Source organism: Microcaecilia unicolor, chromosome 1, assembly GCF_901765095.1.
Source record: "Microcaecilia unicolor chromosome 1, aMicUni1.1, whole genome shotgun sequence".
Taxonomy (NCBI): domain Eukaryota; kingdom Metazoa; phylum Chordata; class Amphibia; order Gymnophiona; family Siphonopidae; genus Microcaecilia; species Microcaecilia unicolor.
Window position 1 is genome coordinate 631,412,641 of NC_044031.1, and position 21,751 is coordinate 631,434,391.

The 21,751-nt window shown below is 49.4% G+C and overlaps 1 protein-coding gene across 1 annotated transcript in view; it reads right to left on the reverse strand.

The window, feature by feature from the left end:
* Positions 1-21,751, reverse strand: part of LOC115481656 (SUMO-activating enzyme subunit 1-like) — a 108,559-nt gene that overhangs the window by 55,275 nt on the left and 31,533 nt on the right. The window contains exons 3-4 of the mRNA XM_030220980.1: positions 1,205-1,347; positions 883-982 (exon numbers count right to left, since the gene is read on the reverse strand). Coding sequence (XP_030076840.1) covers positions 883-982; positions 1,205-1,347 — 243 coding nt within the window. The remainder of the gene's footprint in view (positions 1-882; positions 983-1,204; positions 1,348-21,751) is intronic.

A 21,751-nucleotide genomic window follows, 5' to 3' on the forward strand; every position in this document is an offset into this window, starting at 1 on the left:
ATTGTAAACCACCTAGATGGATCCCTAAGTGTGGTATATCAAATCTTAAAAAAAAAAAAACTTGAAAACTTGGATAACTGGTTACATGCGATATTCAGCACCCAACAGTGGGAGCAAAAAGCCTGCAGTAGGCACTAGCCAGCACCATGAACCTGACTTTAAAAAATATATACTCAGGCCAACAGTCTCTCATGTCAAGCTTGTTGCTCTAACAGGCCTCACAAGTCTACATGCACAACACTGCTCAATGGATAGGCTATAACTGTCCAAAATAACCAACAACAACCTTGTTTATAGAAACTGGGATTTCAGGATTGGAATAAATCTGCTCCTGGTGTCAGGGGCCCAGTGCTGTGGTCCTCCAAGTCATAACACTGGCAAACCCCAAACCTGAGAAACGTATACAGATAAGTGTCCCATTTGGATTGAATATATTTGAAAACACTAACATTCCTAATATGAATCATTTATATTGAAAAAGGAAACAAATGCATGCTGCAGGTTGTATGAAAAAATATCAGATTTATTAAATATAAGTTAAGCACAAATAAGAAAAATCAGTTTTGTTTTGTTTTTAAGCCTGTTGAGGAAGTTCACCCAGCAAACAATAAGTCTATAATATAGACAGTGGGCTGAGCATCGGAAAGCTTTTTTCCTCCAGTCAGTGAATTAACACTGGAGTAATTGCATAACTTGCATTTCAGTAGAAAGTGTAAGGGTATGCATTTTCATGTCATTTTAGAAGGCGCTGAAAAAAAAATACTTTCCTATAACTATAAAGTTTAACCACTAGGAATTCCTAAACAAGATTCATCAAGCGAGATAAAAATCATGCTGGTTAGTTACAGAGAGATAAGCGTGTCACACACTTTAAAAACATACCTTTTTCACCATTGTGGTCTCTGTGGAATCAAGTTTCACTTTTTTGGCTTCTGGTCCATCTTCTAATTCTTGATTCACTTTGTTAACTTTCATCTTTTCTCTGAAGAGGTTAAAGGAGGATATCAGAAGTCAGCTTAAAAGACAGGTCTGTGGTAGTTCAAACTGCCAACACATTTCCATCAGATGACCAAGCACTGGGCATTGGTCCAAAGTTTTTCAGTACTGTATAACCACACAGTTCTGTCCATCCAGCCAGTTTGCTTCAGCAACTGCAGGTTTAGTAACCAAAAGAAGCATCCTTACATGCAGAGAATTTACTTACTCAACAAACTCATGGTCCCCTAGGTTGGCGAACATATAGCCATGGTAGCCAAAAACATCACCAGAAAAGAATTTGATAGCATGCTTGTGGCATATGTGATCAACCTTCATCAAAATGTCTTGGGGGCAGAAGGTTAAACATACCTAGAAAGAGACAAACCGAAGGTATGTTAGATATATAAAAGAAAAAAAAGAAGTCATGCACCCATTAGAAATGTAAAAAATATGTGGCAGAACTCAGCCAATTCACTCACTCCAACTCATAAGTACGAGATACTGTTCTAATGCTTCCCTCTGCCGCTCTAAATCCCAGGTATCCTTCCTTTGCCAACAATAGCTGAACGCAAAGCTAAGTGATCATACGTTGTAGTTGATTATTCACCGCCCTTAAAATTGGATAAAAAGCATAATTGAAAAAATATTGAAAAGATATAATTTTTAAAAACTATTTGGAAGGAGGGGTTTTTTGCCTATGATTACATTAAGCACAAAAGGGTAGTCACCCAGACATTGAGCGTTGACTGTGATTTGTCATACACTTCCCTTGTGAAATTATGAGGCTTTTTCTCCCCCTCTTATCAAATTAACAGTTAGATACATGTGAACTAGTTTGTGTATTCTCCATTATTTACTTATTTCTAGGATACAACAATACTCTATATCCTCTGCCTTAGACACTCTTGCACCTTTGATGACCCGCCCTGTAAGGCGTACAAAACCCCAACCTTGGCTGACTTCTAATATCCGCTACCTACGTTCCTGTACCCGCTCCACCAAACGCCTCTGGCGGAAATCTCGGGCCCTTGCTGATTTCTTACACTTTAAGTTCATGCTGACCTCCTTCCAATCTGCTCTTTTACGTGCCAAACAGGATTATTATATCCAACTGACCAACTCTCTTGGCTCTAATCCTCGACTTCTCTTCACCACATTGAACTCTCTCCTCAAGGTGCCCCCTCCCCCAACTCCCCCTTCATTATCTCCTCAGACCCTTGCTGAATTCTTTCACAACAAGGTTCAAAAGATAAACCTTGCTTTCTCTACCTCACCACCTCTTCCTCCACTAGTCTGTTCCCCTGTCTCTCCTTCCCCTCATTCCCTTTCCTCCTTTCCTGAAGTTACTATTGAGGAAACTACACTTCTTTCTTCCTCAAAATGTACCACCTGTTCCTCTGATCCCATTCCCACCCACCTTCTTAATGCCATCTCTCCTGCTCTTATTCCTTTTATCTGTCACATTCTCAACCTCTCACTTTCCACTGCGACTGTCCCTGCTGCCTTTAAACATGCTGTGGTCACACCTCTCCTTAAGAAGCCTTCACTCGACCCTACTTGTCCCTCTAATTACAGACCCATCTCCCTCCTTCCTTTTCTCTCCAAATTACTTGAACGTGCTGTTCACCGCCGTTGCCTTGATTTTCTCTCCTCACATGCTATTCTTGACCCACTACAATCTGGTTTTCGCCCTCTCCATTCAACCGAAACTGCGCTTACTAAAGTCTCCAATGACCTATTACTGGCTAAATCCAGAGGTCAATATTCCATCCTCATTCTTCTTGATCTTTCCGCTGCTTTTGACACTGTCGATCACAGCATACTTCTTGATACCCTGTCCTCACTTGGATTCCAGGGCTCTGTCCTTTCCTGGTTCTCTTCCTACCTCTCCCTCCGCACCTTTAGTGTTCACTCTGGTGGATCCTCTTCTACTTCTATCCCTCTGCCTGTCGGCGTACCTAAGGGTTCTGTGCTTGGTCCCCTCCTCTTTTCTATCTACACTTCTTCCCTTGGTTCATTAATCTCATCCCATGGCTTTTCCTACCATCTCTATGCTGATGACTCCCAAATCTACCTTTCTACCCCTGATATCTCACCTTGCATCCAAACCAAAGTTTCAGCGTGCTTGTCTGACATTGCTGTCTGGATGTCTCAACGCCACCTGAAATTAAATATGACCAAAACCGAGCTTCTCATTCCCCCCCCCCCCACCAAACCCACCTCCCCGCTCCCCCCCGTTTTCTATTTCTGTTGATGGTTCTCTCATTCTCCCTGTCTCCTCAGCTCGAAACCTTGGGGTCATCTTTGACTCTTCTCTCTCCTTCTCTGCTCATATCTAGCAGATTGCCAAGACCTGTCGTTTCTTTCTTTACAACATCCGTAAAATCCGCCCCTTTCTTTCCGAGCACTCTACCAAAACCCTCATCCACACCCTTGTCACCTCTCGTTTAGACTACTGCAATCTGCTTCTTGCTGGCCTCCCACTTAGTCACCTCTTCCCTCTCCAGTCGTTTCAAAACTCTGCTGCCCGTCTCATCTTCCGCCAGGGTCGCTTTACTCATACTACCTCTCTCCTCAAGACCCTTCACTGGCTCCCTATCCGTTTTCGCATCCTGTTCAAACTTCTACTAACCTATAAATGTACTCACTCTGCTGCTCCCCAGTATCTCTCCACACTCATCCTTCCCTACACCCGTGCACTCCGCTCCATGGATAAATCCTTCTTATCTGTTCCCTTCTCCACTACTGCCAACTCCAGACTTCACGCCTTCTGTCTCGCTGCACCCTACGCCTGGAATAAACTTCCTGAGCCCCTACGTCTTGCCCCATCCTTGGCCACCTTTAAATCTAGACTGAAAGCCCACCTCTTTAACATTGCTTTTGACTCGTAACCACTCGCCTCCACCTACCCTCCTCTCTTCCTTCCCGTTCACATTAATTGATTTGATTTGCTTACTTAATTTATTTTTTGTCTATTAGATTGTAAGCTCTTTGAGCAGGGACTGTCTTTCTTCTATGTTTGTGCAGCGCTGCGTATGCCTTGTAGCGCTATAGAAATGCTAAATAGTAGTAGTAGTAGTAGGATAAGCAGCATAAAATGTATTGTACTGTTTTGGGATCTTGCCAGGTACCTGGAACCTGGATTGGCCACTGTTGGAAACAGGATGCTGGGCTTGATGGATCTTCTGTCCCAGTATGGCAATACTTACATACACTGGTGCAGAGACCCTCTGGGATTCACTATTAAATGAAACGCATGCACCTTGCAGCAGGGACATACCAAGTGACAGAGTAGAGAGGAGTGTGATTATAAAGCTACAGTACTTCTATAGAAATGTTCCCTCAGTTTCTCCCAGCTTCTATACTAGTGAGACATGGTTAATATAGGTGTGGACATTTTGTTTAGATCTGGTAGAGACAGGATTTCTTCCCTGTCTCTCCATTCAGATATTTTTAGTTTTAAGGGAGTAGATCTTTACTATTGGTCCTGTGAGATTGCATGGATTTGTGTTGGAGAAGGGAAAATTAGGTTTTTACCACGATAATTTTCTTTCCTTTAGTCATAGCAGATGAAGCCATTACGTATGGGTTGTGTCCATCAACCAGCAGGGGGAGATAGAGAGCACTAAACTTTTCACAGTGCCTCATGGCTAGCTAGCTCCACTGCCTCTTCAGTATTTGAAGCTTCCAAAGCAGTATGGCAAACCGCAATGGGAATAACATGAACTTTCCTCACAGCGAACGATGGCCCCATAACAAGGGCATGAACTCAAAAAAAGGAGGGAATGAACTCATCCTCCTGGAGGGAATAAACTCGTCCTCCACTTTGTATAAACGGAGGGAATACTTGCATCTTCCTAGAGGGAATAAACTCATCCTCCCAAAACATGAACTGGAGGGAATGAACTCATCCTCCTATAACTGTAACAAGAATCCTGAAGACTGTTTTCCGACTCCCCAAGGAAGGAATATAACTTCAGGGAACAAGAACAGCACCTGAAATCAGAATCACTGCAATACAGACAATCATACAGGGAGGGCTCATGGCTTCATCTGCTATGACTAAAGGAAAGAAAATTATCGTGGTAAGAACCTAATTTTCCCTTCCTTGTCATCAAGCAGATGATGCCATTACGTATGGGATGTAACAAAGCAATCCCTAAATAGGGTGGGAACAAGCCACACCACGCGCTAGCACTTGTGCTCCAAAACACGCATCCCTCCTGGCAGCCACATCCAGCCTGTAATGCCGGATGAAAGAGAGCTTAGAAGTCCATGTTGCAGCACTGCAAATCTCATGAAGAGATAGTGCTCCAGTTTCTGCCCAGGAAGAGGAAATTGCTCTTGTGGAATGTGCCTTAAAGACTTCAGGCGGAGCCCGGCCAGACAGCAGATATGCTGAAAAGATAGCTTCTTTGAGCCAACGGGCAATAGTGGCTTTAGACGCTGAAGACCCTCTGCGAGGACCTGCAAACAGCACAAAAAGATGATCAGAGGTCCTGAAAGAATTTGTAATTCGCAGATACTGCAACAGAGTCCTGCGCACATCCAAAAGGTGCAACTGCCCAAATGATTCTGGAAACTCCTCCTCAACAAAGGAGGAAAGAAAAACAGGCTGGTTTAGGTGAAACGCTGAAACCACCTTAGGCATGAAGGAAAGCACGGTCCGAACCGTGACCCCTGACTCTGAGAATTGCAGAAAAGGGTCTGTACAGGACAGCGCCTGGAGCTCTGACACCCGTCTCACCGAGGTAATGGCCACTAAAAAGACGGCCTTCAGTGTCAAATCTTTCTCTGAAGCGCGCCGAAGCAGTTCAAAGGGAGCCCCCTGAAGGGCCTTCAAAACTAACCCCAGGTTCCAAGCTGGACAAGGTGCCTGCACGGGAGGACGGAGCCAAAGCACCTCTCGAAGAAACCGTGCCACATCTGGATGCGCAGCTAAGGACACGCCTTCAACCTTGCCACGCAAGGAGGCCAATGCTGCCACTTGCACCCGCAGGGAATTATAGGCCAAGCCTTTGTGTACACCATCCTGCAAAAAGTCCAGAATCGTCGAGACAGGAGCCCGCAACAGAGAAAGCGCTCTTGAAACACACCAGACTTCAAACTGGCGCCAAATCCTGGCATAAGCCACGGACGTGGAGCGCTTATGGGCCTGCAGGAGAGTGGAAATTACCGTATTTGAGTAGCCTTTGTCTCTCAATTGCGCCCTCTCAAATCGCCAAGCCATAAGACCAAAGCAGCAGGCGTCCTCCATGGCCACCGGACCCTGTGACAACAGGTGCAGGACCAGAGGTAACAGAAAGGGAGCCTCGAACAGCATCTGTCGGAGGTCCGCATACCAAGGCCTCCTGGGCCAATCCGGGGTGATGAGCACCACTTCTCTTGGATGCAGCCGAATCCGCAGGAGCACTCGCCCTATCAAGGGCCACGGAGGGAAGACATACAGCAAGCCCAGGGGCCAGGGTTGAGCCAAGGCATCCAACCCGGCAGAGCCAGAATCCCTCCGTCTGCTGAAGAAGCACGTGACTTTGGCATTGGAACTGGTCGCCATAAGATCCATCACTGGCTTGCCTCATTTGGCACATATCTGCAGGAATACATCGTCTGCTAGTTCCCACTCCGCTGGATCAATCTGATGCCTGCTTAGATAGTCGGCTTGCACGTTGCTCTGACCTGCAATGTGAGCTGCTGACAGGGCCTGTAGATGCAGCTCGGCCCAGTGGCAAATTTGTTCGGCCTGCGCGGCTGGAGCTCTGCACTGAGTGCCGCCTTGTCGATTTATGTAGGCCACTGCTGTCGTGTTGTCCGACATCACTCGGACAGCCAAACCTTCCAGGGTCACTTGAAAGGCCAGAAGAGCCAGAAACACTGCTTTCAACTCCAGGCGGTTGATAGACCACTCCGACTCGTCGGGTGTCCACAGACCCTGGGCATGTTTCCCCTGGCAATGTGCGCCCCAGCCCTTCAGGCTGGCATCTGTCACCACTAGGCACCAATCGGGGAGCGCCAGCGGCATTCCCCGCCGCAACATGCTGTCCGAGAGCCACCACTCCATACTGAGGCGGGCCGCAGGGAGCCAAGAAAGTCTGCACTGATAATCCTGAGATACTGGAGACCATCGTTGAAGTAGAGAATACTGTTGTCACGTCTGTGGCCGTGACCACCCCCAGCCTTACCTTCTTTCTGGGGGTCAGCAGCTCTGCTGGCTTCTGTCTGTGTTTGTGTTAGTCTTGTCTCTGTCCTGGTGTGCTGGCTGCTTCCAGCATGAACCTGATTGCTTCACTAGACCTCACCTGTGTGGGCTATGCCTCTCTAGGGAGCCAGCATCTAAGATGGCTGCCACCGGCTCTGTGCCAGCTTCCAAGATGGCTCCTGCTTGTCTTTCCTGTGGGCTCACTTCCTGTGTGTGAAGCCTCTCTTTGGGATCTGTGTACTTCCTGCTTCTGCCCTACTGCTGGTGACTCATCAGTGAGAGCCTTCATAAGGAAGTGCTGTGCTTGCAGTCGGGGCCTTTGCATTGGTGTAATGCGCTTAGGCCAGGCCAGGTCAGGTCAGTAAGTGTCTGTTGCACTACTGCTTAGCCTCTCTCTGGGTTCCAGCCCAGCTTCTTTCTGTGTCTGTGGGTCCTTCCTGGCTTACCCTGTGGTTGGGGGTGAAGCCTCTGTTCCTAGCTTGCCCTGTGTTTGGGGTGAAGCCTCTGTTCCTGGCTTGCCCTGTGTTTGGGGTGAAGCCTCTGTTCCTGGCTTACCCTGTGTTTGGGGTGAAGCCGCTGTCCGTGTTTGTTCTCTGTCTGCACTTGAAGCCTCAGCCTTTGTGAGTTCCCAGTCGGTGGGTGGAACGGCTGTGGCTTCAGACCCTTGGCTTGATATTCCTGGTTTACTCTGTTTGCTCTGTTGCCTGCCAAGACCCTTGGCCGCTATTCCTGGTTTCCTCTCCCTACTCGCTGTCTGCCTTGACCCCTGCTATTCCTGAACCCTGCTTGTATATCCTGAACCCTGGTTCTGGCTAGCTAGTGTTATCCGGTTTTCCGCTCTGCCTAGCTAACATATATCTTGAGTGTCTATCCTGAACCCTGCTTGTATATCCTGTGTGCATATCCTGAACCATGCTTCTGTACGCCTTGTGTTCCTTGGTCTGTCTTCTGGGTCTTGCTAGTGGCTGTGCAGCAGCACACTGTCTGAGTCTAGTTCCGTGCCCTGTCGCCCTCGTGTATCCCAGACCCAGGGTGGGTCCTCTGGATCTTCAGTTCCTGCCTTATCCTGCAAGTCCTGCCGGCCGCCTGCACTTCAGAGCTCAACTTCGGAGGAACGGTGGCTAGGTGCAGGTGAAGCTGTTCCTGTCTCATCTGTTCTAGTTGCCTGCCTTGTACTACTCCAGTCCAGAGTTCCAGTACTGCTCTTCTGTGTTTCCAGTCCCGAGGTGGTCTTGCCTGCCGCTGCCGCTCCTCGGCAGTGGCCCAAGGGCTCATGTACTCCAGTCCTGCCTCGAGGACCTGACAGAATGCCTAGGCCCTCGAGAACGCAACAACTGTAGAGGTCTCAGGTGTGCTCTCGCCCATGGCACCACATCCAAGGTGGCCGTCATCTATCCCAACAGCTGGAAAATGCCCCAAGCTCGCGGGCGGGGCATCCTCAGGAGCAAACGGACCTGATTCTGAAGCTTGCACCGAGGCTGTGTCGAACCTGGCCCCCAAATATTCTAGAGATTGCGAGGAGGTCAGGTAACTTTTGGCCATATTGACGACCCAGCCCAGAGTTTGAAGGACTGAAACCACTCTGACTGTAGTTAGATGACTCTCTTTTTCTGAGTCTGTTCTGATGAGCCAGTCGTCTAGGTACGGGTGAACCCGGATACCCTCTCGCCTGAGAAAGGCAGCTACTACCACCATTACCTTGGAGAAGGTTCGGGGAGCTGTGGCGAGGCCAAAAGGCAAGGCCCGAAACTGGAAATGTTTCCCCAACACCGCAAACTGCAGAAACTTCTGGTGCGGGGGCCAAATTGGTATGTGCAAGTAAGCTTCTTTCAGGTCCGTCCAGACACGTGAGAAACTCTCCTGGCTGTACCGCCGCAATGACGGAGCGCAGGGTTTCCATGTGAAAATGCCGCACCCTTAAGGACTTGTTTAGCTCTTTTAAGTCCAGGATCGGGCGAAAAGACCCGCCTTTTTGTGGCACCACAAAGTAAATGGAGTAGCGGCCTAGGTCTTGTTCGGCGGGAGGCACCGGGGTCACAGCCCCTATCTGGCACAGACTGAGCAAAGTCTCCTCTACCGCCGCCCATTTGGCAGCAGAACCGCATCGGGACTCCACAAACACGTCTCTCACCGGGGCATCGAATTCTATTCGGTATCCGTCTGTGATCAGGTCCAAGACCCACTGATCTGCGGAGATTTTGGCCCACTCCTTGAAAAAGAGGGAAAGTCTTCCTCCGATGACAGGAAACGAGGAGGGGGCCGGCGCACCCTCATTGAGAGGGTCGCCCCTGAACTCCAGGCCGTGAACCGGCAGCTGCGGAACGTTTGTCCGAGCGAAAGGAGTTTCTCTGCTGAAAGCAGGCACGAGAAGTGAACCCAGCAGAACACCCCGGGCAGTACCTTCTAGCTTCATGGAAGCGAGGTCTGTAAGAGGAGCGGACCGCCTGACCCTTAGAGGAAGGCTTCAGCCTATCTTCGGGCAAGCGCTGAGGTTTGGAATCCCCCAGGCCTTTAACAATGTTTTCCGGGAGTCACGTGATGACGTGGAGCTGAGCGGGTGCCCTGAAAACCGGCTCCGACCTCCGCGCTCAAAAACTTGATAAATTCACCCGCAAAGACCCCGTAGCGAACCCCAAGTAGCAGAGCTGGAATTTTAAAAAAAGTGAGAGCGGTGAAAGGAAAGATCGCCGTACCTTCTTTGGTGGGGCGGCACGTTGGTTATGCCCGCTAAGACTCCGCGGGGCAAAACGAGTGCTCGAGCAGTGCATAGCAAGATGGCGGCGGCCCCGGAGCCGATGGTGACAGGAATGTTACCGTCTGATATGGCGAGGGATCTGGCACAGCAGATCTCTGCTGTGTTGGAGGAGAAGCTGTCGAAGCTGCAGGCATCGGTGGATCAGATTCAAGAAACATTGGAGCGCCAGGGCACGCGTCTCCAGCACGCGGAAGATCGCATTTCGCAGTGTGAAGATGTGGCGGCGAGCACAACAAGCAGAGTGGAAGTGCTGGAACGGCGATGCGAACAACTAATACAGAAGGCAGAGGATCTAGAAAATCGGAGCAGGCGGAACAACTTGAGGATTGTGGGAGTCCCGGAATCAGTGAAAGCAGCGGATCTTCGAAAGTTAGTGGAGCACTGGCTTCCCACACAGTTGGGCCTGGAGCTGGAGGGATCTCCTCTGCAGGTAGAGAGGGTTCATAGAGTGGGAGCTGTAAGAGCCAATGAAACAAGGCCGCGACAGGTTCTGGCAAGAATCTTAAACTATAAGGAAAAAGAAGCACTTCTGCAGAAGTATAGAAGTAAGCCAAGGCTGGAATATGAGGGGAACACAATCTTGCTTTTCCAGGACTACTCTGCTTTGGTGTCGGACCAGCGGAAGCAGATGGGGCGCCACTGCAAAAGACTGTATGACAAGGGAGTACGGTTTGCCTTGCTGTACCCAGCAAAAGTCAGGGTCCTTCACGACAATAAATCCCTGTACTTCACTGAGCCTGCGGAATTAGAAGCATTTGTAGAGAGACTGTAATGAGGAGAGGAATACAAGAACTGGATTAAGGATATTTGTTCCAGCTAGAAGGTCTGATGGAGTTGGACGGGGAGAGCACGAGTCTGGATAATGAGGTCTGCGAGCTTGTTAACTTGTGGTGGGCGAGGATGTTGTGATGAAGGACGCAGGGACCTACATTCTTGCGGGAATCGAGTATTTTAACTGTTGGACAGTACTACAAGCAGTCTCAAAGTGATATGATAAGTTATTTTTCCACTGTTAATGGTTGCCCCTTTTAAGTTACTGAAACTACAATGTTGGGAACCTGGGGGATGTTTTGTATAACTGTTTTAATACGGAGGGAGGTACTTGGGGGGCTGGTACGGGGAATGGTTGAGAGAGTGCCGGTAAAGGAGTTCGGGAGAGTTGGTGGTGTGAAAGGGGGGGAGAGTGTGAAGGAAATTGTTGTGCACACGGGGGGGGGGGGATGCTTGGATTGGGGGGGGGGTTGGGGGGGCACTGAGGTTAAAGAAGGGAGACGGGAGGAAGGGGAAGAGTTGGGAGTGGGTGGGTGGAGGGTGGGAGGAGGGTGGGAGAGGGTAGGTAGGATCCTGGATTCGTATAATAGGAATTATGGGGAACAAGGGAACAGGAGAGGGGAGAGCATGGCTGGAGATGATGGACAATATTGGCTGGAAGAACGAGAGTACTGGGAGCTGGGCTGGGAGGCTCCCGGGAAACTACAACAGGGTATGACAGTGATTTTTGGACGCTTTAGATTGGATGCTGGCTAATTTAAAAATAGTAACGTTGAATGTTGATGGTGTACATTCCCCTATCAAACGTAAAAAAATTCTGCAGGCATTAAAGAGACAGAAAGCTGACGTAGCATTGATACAGGAGACACATCTAAGTAAACAAGAACATTTTAAATTAAAGAGGGATTGGGTGGGGGACATTTATTTTGCAGCTTATAATGGAAGGCAGCGTGGTGTTGCCATTTTGATTCGCAAGTCAGTGGCGTTCAGCCTGCATAAAATGTACCAAGATGAAGAGGGAAGATTTGTGATAGTGGCAGGTTCTTTGCAGGGTGTTAAGGTGGGATTCTGCAGTGTGTATGCGCCCAATGTTTATACACACAAATTTTTCACTACAATGATCGCTAAACTAATACCATTTGATGAATACCAGCTAATTGTGGGAGGAGATTTTAATATAACCAGCGATCCCACCATAGATTGCAAGCCCCCAAAGAAGGTGGGGAAAGACCATGATGAGAGAGGGGTGAATTTGGTAATGGGGAAATTGGGGCTAGTGGACATTTGGCGCTTTCAACATCTAGAGGAGCACGACTACACTTTTTGTTTTCACATCCACATGGGGTTCACTCGCGTCTTGACTATTTGCTGGTGTCCCAGTCGTTAAGCCTGATGACCATTAAAACGGGAATTGGCGAACCAGATGTCTCTGATCACGCTCCGGTGTGGGCGGATTTGCAGTGGGGGAGCGGCGGTCGGCCGGCTAGATGGAGGATGAATCCGGCAATGTACCAGAGTAGGGAATTTCGAATTTTTTTACGCCAGAGCTGGTTGGATTATGCATCGGATAATGAGGGCTCATCAGGGAGCCCAAGAATATTTTGGGAGGCTGCAAAGGCAGTTTTGCGGGGTAGGATTATCTCTTACACAGTTTCACAGAGGAGACGCCGGGAGGCGCAGTTTAGAGACCTCACGGAAAAATTGAGAGAGGCCCGTAGGAATCTAATTGGGTCCGCTTCCGAGAGTAACAGACAATTGTACATGAAGTGCAGGAAAGAAATACAGGAAGTGTTAGATGCTGGAGCGCTATATAATATTAAACTATATAAATTTAAGTTGCACCGCTGGGGCAACAAAACAGGAAAGCTATTGGCAGCCTTGGTGAAGCAACATCGGGGGAAGAAGTTTATTGCAAAGGTGAGGGATGGAGGGGGAAAGACAGTCAAAGAGCAAGATGCGATTCAAAGGGAATTTACAAATTATTATGCGTCTCTCTATCAGGAGGGTACATTTTCGGAGGACCAGTGTAGGGACTTTCTGGCTGGGGTGGACCTTCCCACTCTGACAGTGGACCAACAGCGAATGCTGAGTGAGCCGTTTCGGGGGGAGGAGGTTCAACAAGCCATTAAGCGGTTGAAGTTGGCTAAAGCGCCAGGCCCAGATGGGCTGGGGGTGGAATATTACAAAATTTTGCAAGATTTGCTCATATCTCCTTTCATAGCCATGTGTGATGAAGTAAAGGATACGGGCATTATGGGCCCAGTTTTAAATCATGCTCACATTGTGGTTCTCCCGAAGCCGGGGAAAGATGAAGAGCTGGTAGGTTCTTATAGACCGATCTCGTTGTTGAATCAAGATGTCAAACTACTAGCGGCAGTGTTGGCAGAGAGGTTGGGACGCGTAATCCCGTGCCTGGTCCATTCGGACCAAGTGGGATTCGTAAGAGGCAGATTCGCGTCGGCTAATATCCTGAAAGTGGGTCGAGCTCTGTATGAGGGGCGGGGGCGAGCAGGAGATGCGTTGCTGGCCAGCCTGGATGCCGAGAAAGCCTTTGATAAGGTGGTATGGAAATATCTGTTTTGGATATTGAGGCGTTTCGGCATCCAGGGCGGTTTTCTGGAATGGATTCAGGCTCTGTACAGTAACCCAACTGCTCAAATTATTATCAATGATGCTCTCACTGAGACCTTCCCGTTAAAGGGAGGGACCAGGCAGGGCTGCCCGTTATCCCCATTGTTGTTTATTCTGTCTTTGGAACCGCTGGCAGCCAGAATAAGACAGGAGGCTGAGTTGAAGGGTGTAATAGTGGGGGGTGAAGAGTACAGAATAAATTTATATGCAGATGATATGTTGCTGATGTTGAGCGAGGCGACGCGCACGCTTCCAATAACTATGAATATCATTAAGAGATTCGGGGAGTTCGCGGGTCTCAGCATCAATTTTGGCAAGTCAGAGGCGTTGCCCATCAGCGAACCATGTGCCAGTACAGTGTTGGGTGATTTCCCCCTAAAGTGGGCAGTGGGAGGGATTAAGTATCTCGGAATATATTTGGGGGCAGATCAGTCCTGGGTGTATAAGAGGAATGTGAAAGATAGACTGGAAGAGACGAAAAAGTTGTGTCGTAACTGGATTGATCTGCCTTTGAATTTTTTGGGGCGAGTTGCTTTGGTCAAGATGGTGGTGTTGCCTAAGCTTTTATATCCGTTGCAAATGCTCCCCTTGTGGGTGCGGAAAAGGGAAGAAAATTTGTATCGCAGCGTGGTTAGCACGTTTATATGGCATGCCAAGCGACCTCGGATAGCATTTGGGAAGCTTATTCGTGAGAGACGACAGGGAGGTCTCAGATTACCAGACCTGCGCATATATAATGTGGCAGCGCTGCTGCGGTGGATTCATGAATTGACATCCGGAGAGGGCTTTTATGCAATGTCGGGTTTTTGGGAGAGCTGGTGTAGGCCAAATGACTCGTTTACTGTCTTAGAATCTTGGGCAGTGCAAGGAGCTAGAAAGATAGTGGAGAATCCATACGTGGCGGCCTTACAGAGGGCCTGGCGGTGGTGGAGAGGACAGGGTGGAGTGGTTACAGGGGTTAGCCCTTTTATGCCGCTAGTGGGGAACCTGGCCTTTCCGGCAGGAGAGGGAGTGTCGGTTTTTCAAACATGGCGAGAGAAGGGATGTAGATTCATAGGCCAATTCAGGAAGGAGGGGGAAGATGCGTTTCCCACTTTTGAGACGGTTAAAAACGAGTTGCAGATTCCGGGTTGTCAATTCTTTGCATATCTCCAGGTGCGGGATTATGTTTTGAGTGCAGAACGTAGGAGTCGAGTAGTGACACGTTTTACCACATTAGATCAAATATTTTTACAGATGCCATCCCGCTGTAATGGGCTTGCACGGTGGAGTCAAGTGATCAGGGACAATCTGAAAGGGCAGCATCTTGTCGGGCTGGCGGAACTGTGGAGCCGGGACGTGGTCGAGGAAATTTCAGTGGACCGCTTAGGAGCAGTCTTTGGAAACCTACACACATTAACCCCAAATGCCTCTTTACAAGACATACAGTATAGAATTCTTTACCGAGTCCACATCACTAAAGAGAGGGGGAAGAAAGTAGGGATGTGGGATGATGCAACTTGCAATAAGTGTGGGCAGGGAGTGGGTACATTTGTACACTCATTTATGGAATGTCCCTCTTTGCATGTATTATGGTGTGGGGCACTGAGTGCTCTTGAGGACATCTTACAACGCACATTGGAGTGGAGGTATTCAGTCACATTAATGGGGTGTGGGGATTCACTTAAAGAGCAGGGGTTGGGGGCGGCGCAGAGAACATTTATTTTGTTAGCAATGGTATTAATCAAAAAATGCATTTTGCAAGTTTGGGTTGCTGCAGAACCCCCACTTTTGGACACGTGGAAGGCCAGCATGAGCGAAATGGCGAATTGGGTGCTACAAGCATACAAGGGTGCTGTGTCTCTGGGCAAGCGGCAGTACCGAGATATTTGGAGACGGGCGCTCTCCTTGTTCTCAAAACAGGGCTTTGAAACAGGCAATTCAGGATAAGTGCTGGGATTAGAAGGGAGGGGCAGGGGGAAGGGGGTAGGGGGGGTACTCCACGGGGGTAGGGGACTAAACGGGGGGAAACAAAAAGTTATGAAGTTTAACTATGCAGTGCTATAGGGTATAGTTCACCTGTTTGGATCTTAATGTTGAAGGATATTGTCTGTTTGTTTGCAAATACTGTAATATGGTTTATGGTTGACTTCATATTACAATAAAGAAATTTTCAAAAAAAAACAATGTTTTCCAGCTCCTCACCAAACAGGAGAAGGCCTTGAAAGGGCAACTTCACCAACCTTTGCTTAGAGGCCATGTCCGCCACCTAATGTCGTAGCCAAAGAGTGCGGCGAGCCGCCACTGCTACAGCCATTTGTTTAGCCGAAGCTCTGACCATAACATAAAGGGCGTCAGCCAAAAAGGACAAGACCGACTCCATCCGCGGAGCCACTTCAGATAAGGTCTCCGCTCCATCACCGGGCTGTTCCACTGCCTGCTGTAACCAAGCCACGCAGGCTCTAGCAGCATAACAACTGCATGCAGACCCCTGAACAGTGAGACTTGCCAACTCAAAGGACCGCTTCAGAGCTGAATCAAGCCTGCGGTCTTGAATATCCTTCAGGGCAACACCTCCTTCAACAGGGAGGGTAGTTCTCTTTGTCACAGCCATGACCAGGGCATCCACTTTAGGCATTGCAAAACGAGCCAAATGTTCCTCACTCAGAGGGTATAATTGCCCCATAGCCCTGGCAACCTTCAAAGGTCCCTCGGGGTCAGCCCATTGAGCTGAAATAAGCTCTTGGATGGAGTCATGCAAAGGAAAGGCTTGAGCAAGCTTTCTGGTACTAGCCATCCTTGGATTAACAGAGAAGGCTGTGCCACTCCCAGGATCTTCAATCGAGAGGGCTTGTAAGGTACCTGAAATAAGCACTGGCAGCTCCTCGCGGAGGAAAAGCCTCACCGCAGACGGATCATCAAGATCCTGTGGCAATTCTGCACCTGACTCTGGCTCCTCAGACCAAGAAGTTCTGCCAGACCCCTCAGAATCCCCGTAGCCCGACCACGGAATTAGCCCTTCTGCGTTTATGAGGAGGATAAGAAACAGGCAAAGCCAACTCCAAAAGGCCAGGATTCACCGGAGGGGCAGGCAGAGGGTCCGAAGATCCCTGTGGAAGAGCTCTTTTAAGCATGTATGCCTTATGCAGCATTAAAACAAAATCAGGGGAGAAAACCGCTCCCTGACTGCCCGGATCCTGCCCAGGGCTATCAGCTCTATAATTAGCCTCACTCAGAGGACCCCCCGTCGTAACGGAGGCCACGCCATGTGGAAAATCCAAAATGGCGTCCGCTGCCAGCTCAGAGCGCGAAAGATCGCCGCTCGCCATGCTCGGGCCGGCTCTTCCGTCTGTACAGCACGATTTAGAGCCCCGCTGCTGATTTGCGCTTGCCACATTTAGAACAGCGCTTTACAGTCTCCACAGCCATCGCCGAAAACGGCGGTAAAATTCCAAAATGGCGGTTCTCGCCAAAAACGTCCCGATCGCGGGCCCATCCCGGAGGAGTCAGAAAACACTCTTACCTCACTGGACCGAGTATCACAGCTCCGGTCCTGCAGAAGAATCAAAGAAAAACCTCTTTTCCAAGATCGATGCGCTAAAGCGCGACGCGACTTTAATTATTTTTTATTTTATTTTTTTTAACGCTGTGAGGAAAGCAGAGGCAAAAAGAGGTAAATAAAAATCACTCCGGAGGCTCAGATAAGTGGGAAAGGCAGGGAAAGGCGAACCAATGTGCCTGCATCCACTGAGTGGGAAAGGACAGGGAAAAGCAAGCTAATATGTCCACATCCACGGGAGCATGGGTAAGGCAGAGAAAGGGCTGACCTCTGTGCCTTCAAAGTGAAGCTGCTATAGCCTCTAACACCCCGGCTAACAACTGGCAAGCCAGGAGCCACCCCCAGGCAGATTTTTGATGGAGCTCGAAGAAGCTGCAGCCACCCTGCTTGGGGAGATAGAGAATACTGAAGAGGCAGTGGAGCTAGCTGGCCATGAGGCACTGTGAAAAGTTGAGTGCTCTCTATCTCCCCCTGCTGGTTGATGGACACAACCCATACGTAATGGCTTCATCTGCTTGATGACAAGGAATAGGCAGTTTGGAATGATCAATTAAAGATTAATTTCACACCAGAGTGTGAAAGCAGAGAACTCCTCAGATCAATGGTCTATCTAGCCCAGTATCCTGTTTCCAACATTGGATAATCCAGGTGACAAGTACCTGACAGAATCCCAAATAGCAGCAAGATTCATGCTACTGATCGCAAGACAAAGTGGTGGCTTCCCCATGTCTGTCTCAATAGCGGACTATAAACATTTCCTCCAGGAACTTGTCCAAACTTTTTTTAAACCCAGATATGCTTAACTGCTATTACCACATCCTCCATTAACGAGTTCTAGAGCTTAACTATTCATTCAGTGAATATATATTTCCTCCTATTTGTTTTAAAAATATTTCCTTGTGCACGGAGGCTTGAACTTCGTAATCAATTACATGACCTTGAATTAGCAGACCTGGCGGAGAAATTACAACGAGCAAGACAGACACACTTTGAATTTGGCAATAAGCCCAGTAGGCTTTTGGCCCACAAACTAGCACAACAAACTAGCAGGAACTTAATAGGGGGCTTACGAGATGAGAGGGGCAATATCCACTCAATGAATTCATAGAATCAGCATTCAGGGGATATTATAAGGCTCTCTATAGGCCAGAAAATGAAGGGGAGCAGGAGGAAATTACAAAATATCTCGAAGATATCGATCTTCCGACACTCCCTGAGCTCTCGGCCCACAAGCTAGGAGCCTCTATCACATTGGAAGAGGTGGAACAGACAATCCGCGATCTGTCCCTCAATAAGGCACCAGGTCCAGACGGATTTACTAATAAATTCTACAAACTGTTCGGGAAATTGTTAGCCCCCATACTACTTAAAGTGTTTAATTCACTAGATGAGTCAACAGGTTTACCACCCACCTGGAATTTGGCCACAATCACAGTACTGCCAAAACCAGGAAAAGACCCCCAACTATGTAGCTCTTATAGACCGATCTCTCTGCTTGGAGTAGACTATAAAATATTTTCTAAGATCATGGCCACCAGATTGCAGAAATGTCTTCCTTTACTTATACATGAAGACCAGGCAGGGTTTGTGCAACATCGCCAAACATTTGATAACATAAGGCGAACCTTGCAAATATTGCAAGGGGCACAAATTACTAAAACACCCTTAAGCGAATGCTACATACCTGTAGAAGGTATTCTCCGAGGACAGCAGGCTGATTGTTCTCACTGATGGGTGACGTCCACGGCAGCCCCTCCAATCGGAAACTTCACTAGCAAAGTCCTTTGCTAGCCCTCGCGCGCCCGCGCGCACCGCGCATGCGCGGCCGTCTTCCCGCCCGAAACCGGCTCGAGCCGGCCAGTCCAGTATGTAGCAAGACAATACACTTCAAGGGAAGACACAACTCCAAAGGGGAGGCGGGCGGGTTTGTGAGAACAATCAGCCTGCTGTCCTCGGAGAATATCTTCTACAGGTATGTAGCATTCGCTTTCTCCGAGGACAAGCAGGCTGCTTGTTCTCACTGATGGGGTATCCCTAGCCCCCAGGCTCACTCAAAACAACAACATTGGTCAATTGGGCCTCGCAACGGCGAGGACATAACTGAGATTGACCTAAAAAATTTACCAACTAACTGAGAGTGTAGCCTGGAACAGAACAAACAGGGCCCTCGGGGGGTGGAGTTGGATCCTAAAGCCCAAACAGGTTCTGAAGAACTGACTGCCCAAACCGACTGTCGCGTCGGGTATCCTGCTGCAGGCAGTAATGAGATGTGAATGTGTGGACAGATGACCACGTCGCAGCTTTGCAAATTTCCTCCATGGTGGCTGACTTCAAGTGGGCTACCGACGCTGCCATGGCTCTAACATTATGAGCCGTGACATGACCCTCAAGAGCCAGCCCAGCCTGGGCGTAAGTGAAGGAAATGCAATCTGCTAGCCAATTGGATATGGTGCGTTTCCCTACAGCCACTCCCCTCTTGTTGGGATCAAAAGAAACAAACAATTGGGCGGACTGTCTGTGGGGCTGTGTCCGCTCCAGATAGAAGGCCAATGCTCTCTTGCAGTCCAATGTGTGCAGCTGACGTTCAGCAGGGCAGGAATGAGGACGGGGAAAGAATGTTGGCAAGACAATTGACTGGTTCAGATGGAACTCCGACACAACCTTTGGCAGAAACTTAGGGTGAGTGCGGAGGACTACTCTGTTGTGATGAAATTTGGTGTAAGGGGCCTGGGCTACCAGGGCCTGAAGCTCACTGACTCTACGAGCCGAGGTAACTGCCACCAAGAAAATGACCTTCCAGGTCAAGTACTTCGGATGGCAGGAATTCAGTGGCTCGAAAGGAGGTTTCATCAGCTGGGTGAGAACGACATTGAGATCCCATGACACTGTAGGAGGCTTGACAGGGGGCTTTGACAAAAGCAAACCTCTCATGAAGCGAACAACTAAAGGCTGTCCTGAGATCGGCTTACCTTCCACTTGGTAATGGTATGCACTGATTGCACTAAGGTGAACCCTTACGGAGTTGGTCTTCAGACCAGACTCAGACAAGTGGAGAAGGTATTCAAGCAGGGTCTGTGTAGGACAAGAGCGAGGATCTAGGGCCTTGCTGTCACACCAGACGGCAAACCTCCTCCAATGAAAGAAGTAACTTCTCTTAGTGGAGTCTTTCCTGGAAGCAAGCAAGATGCGGGAGACACCCTCTGGCAGACCCAAAGAGGCAAAGTCTACGCCCTCAACATCCAGGCCGTGAGAGCCAGGGACTGGAGGTTGGGATGCAGAAGAGCCCCTTCGTCCTGCGTGATGAGGGTCGGAAAACACTCCAATCTCCACGGTTCTTCGGAGGATAACTCCAGAAGAAGAGGGAACCAGATCTGACGCGGCCAAAAGGGAGCAATCAGAATCATGGTGCCTCGGTCTTGCTTGAGTTTCAACAAAGTCTTCCCCACCAGAGGAATGGGAGGATAAGCATACAGCAGACCTTCCCCCCAATCCAGGAGGAAGGCATCCGACGCCAGTCTGCCGTGGGCCTGAAGCCTGGAACAGAACTGAGGGACCTTGTGGTTCACTTGAGATGCGAAGAGATCCACCAGGGGGGTGCCCCACGCCTGGAAGATCTGTCGCACCACACGGGAATTGAGCGACCACTCGTGAGGTTGCATAATCCTGCTCAACCTGTCGGCTAGACTGTTGTTTACGCCTGCCAGATATGTGGCTTGGAGCACCATGCCTTGACGGCGAGCCCAGAGCCACATGCTGACGGCTTCCTGACACAGGGGGCGAGATCCGGTGCCCCCCTGCTTGTTGACATAGTACATGGCAACCTGATTGTCTGTCTGAATTTGGATAATTTGGTGGGACAGCCGATCTCTGAAAGCCTTCAGAGCGTTCCAGATCGCTCGCAACTCCAGAAGATTGATCTGTAGATCGCTTTCTTGGAGGGACCACCTTCCTTGGGTGTGAAGCCCATCGACATGAGCTCCCCATCCCAGGAGAGACGCATCCGTGGTCAGCACTTTTTGAGGCTGAGGAATTTGGAAGGGACGTCCCAGAGTCAAATTGGAGCAAATCGTCCACCAATACAGGGATTCGAGAAAACTCGTGGACAGGTGGATCACGTCCTCTAGACCCCCGGCGGCCTGATACCACTGGGAGGCTAGGGTCCATTGAGCAAATCTCATGTGAAGGCGGGCCATGGGAGTCACATGAACTGTGGAAGCCATGTGGCCCAGCAATCTCAACATCTGCCGAGCTGTGATCTGCTGGGACGCTCGCACCCGCGAGACGAGGGACAACAAGTTGTTGGCCCTCGCCTCTGGGAGATAGGCGCGAGCCGTCCGAGAATCCAGCAGGGCTCCGATGAATTCGAGTTTCTGCACTGGGAGAAGATGGGACTTTGGGTAATTTATCACAAACCCCAGTAGCTCCAGGAGGCGAATAGTCATCTGCATGGACTGCAGGGCTCCTGCCTCGGATGTGTTCTTCACCAGCCAATCGTCGAGATATGGGAACACGTGCACCCCCAGCCTGCGAAGCGCCGCTGCTACCACAGCTAGGCACTTTGTGAACACCCTGGGCGCAGAGGCGAGCCCAAAGGGTAGCACACAGTACTGGAAGTGGCGTGCGCCCAGCTGAAATCGCAGATACTGTCTGTGAGCTGGCAGTATCGGGATGTGTGTGTAGGCATCCTTCAAGTCCAGAGAGCATAGCCAATCGTTTTGCTGAATCATGGGGAGAAGGGTGCCCAGGGAAAGCATCCTGAACTTTTCTTTTACGAGATATTTGTTCAGGGCCCTTAGGTCTAGGATGGGACGCATCCCCCCTGTTTTCTTTTCCACAAGGAAGTACCTGGAATAGAACCCCAGCCCTTCTTGCCCGGATGGCA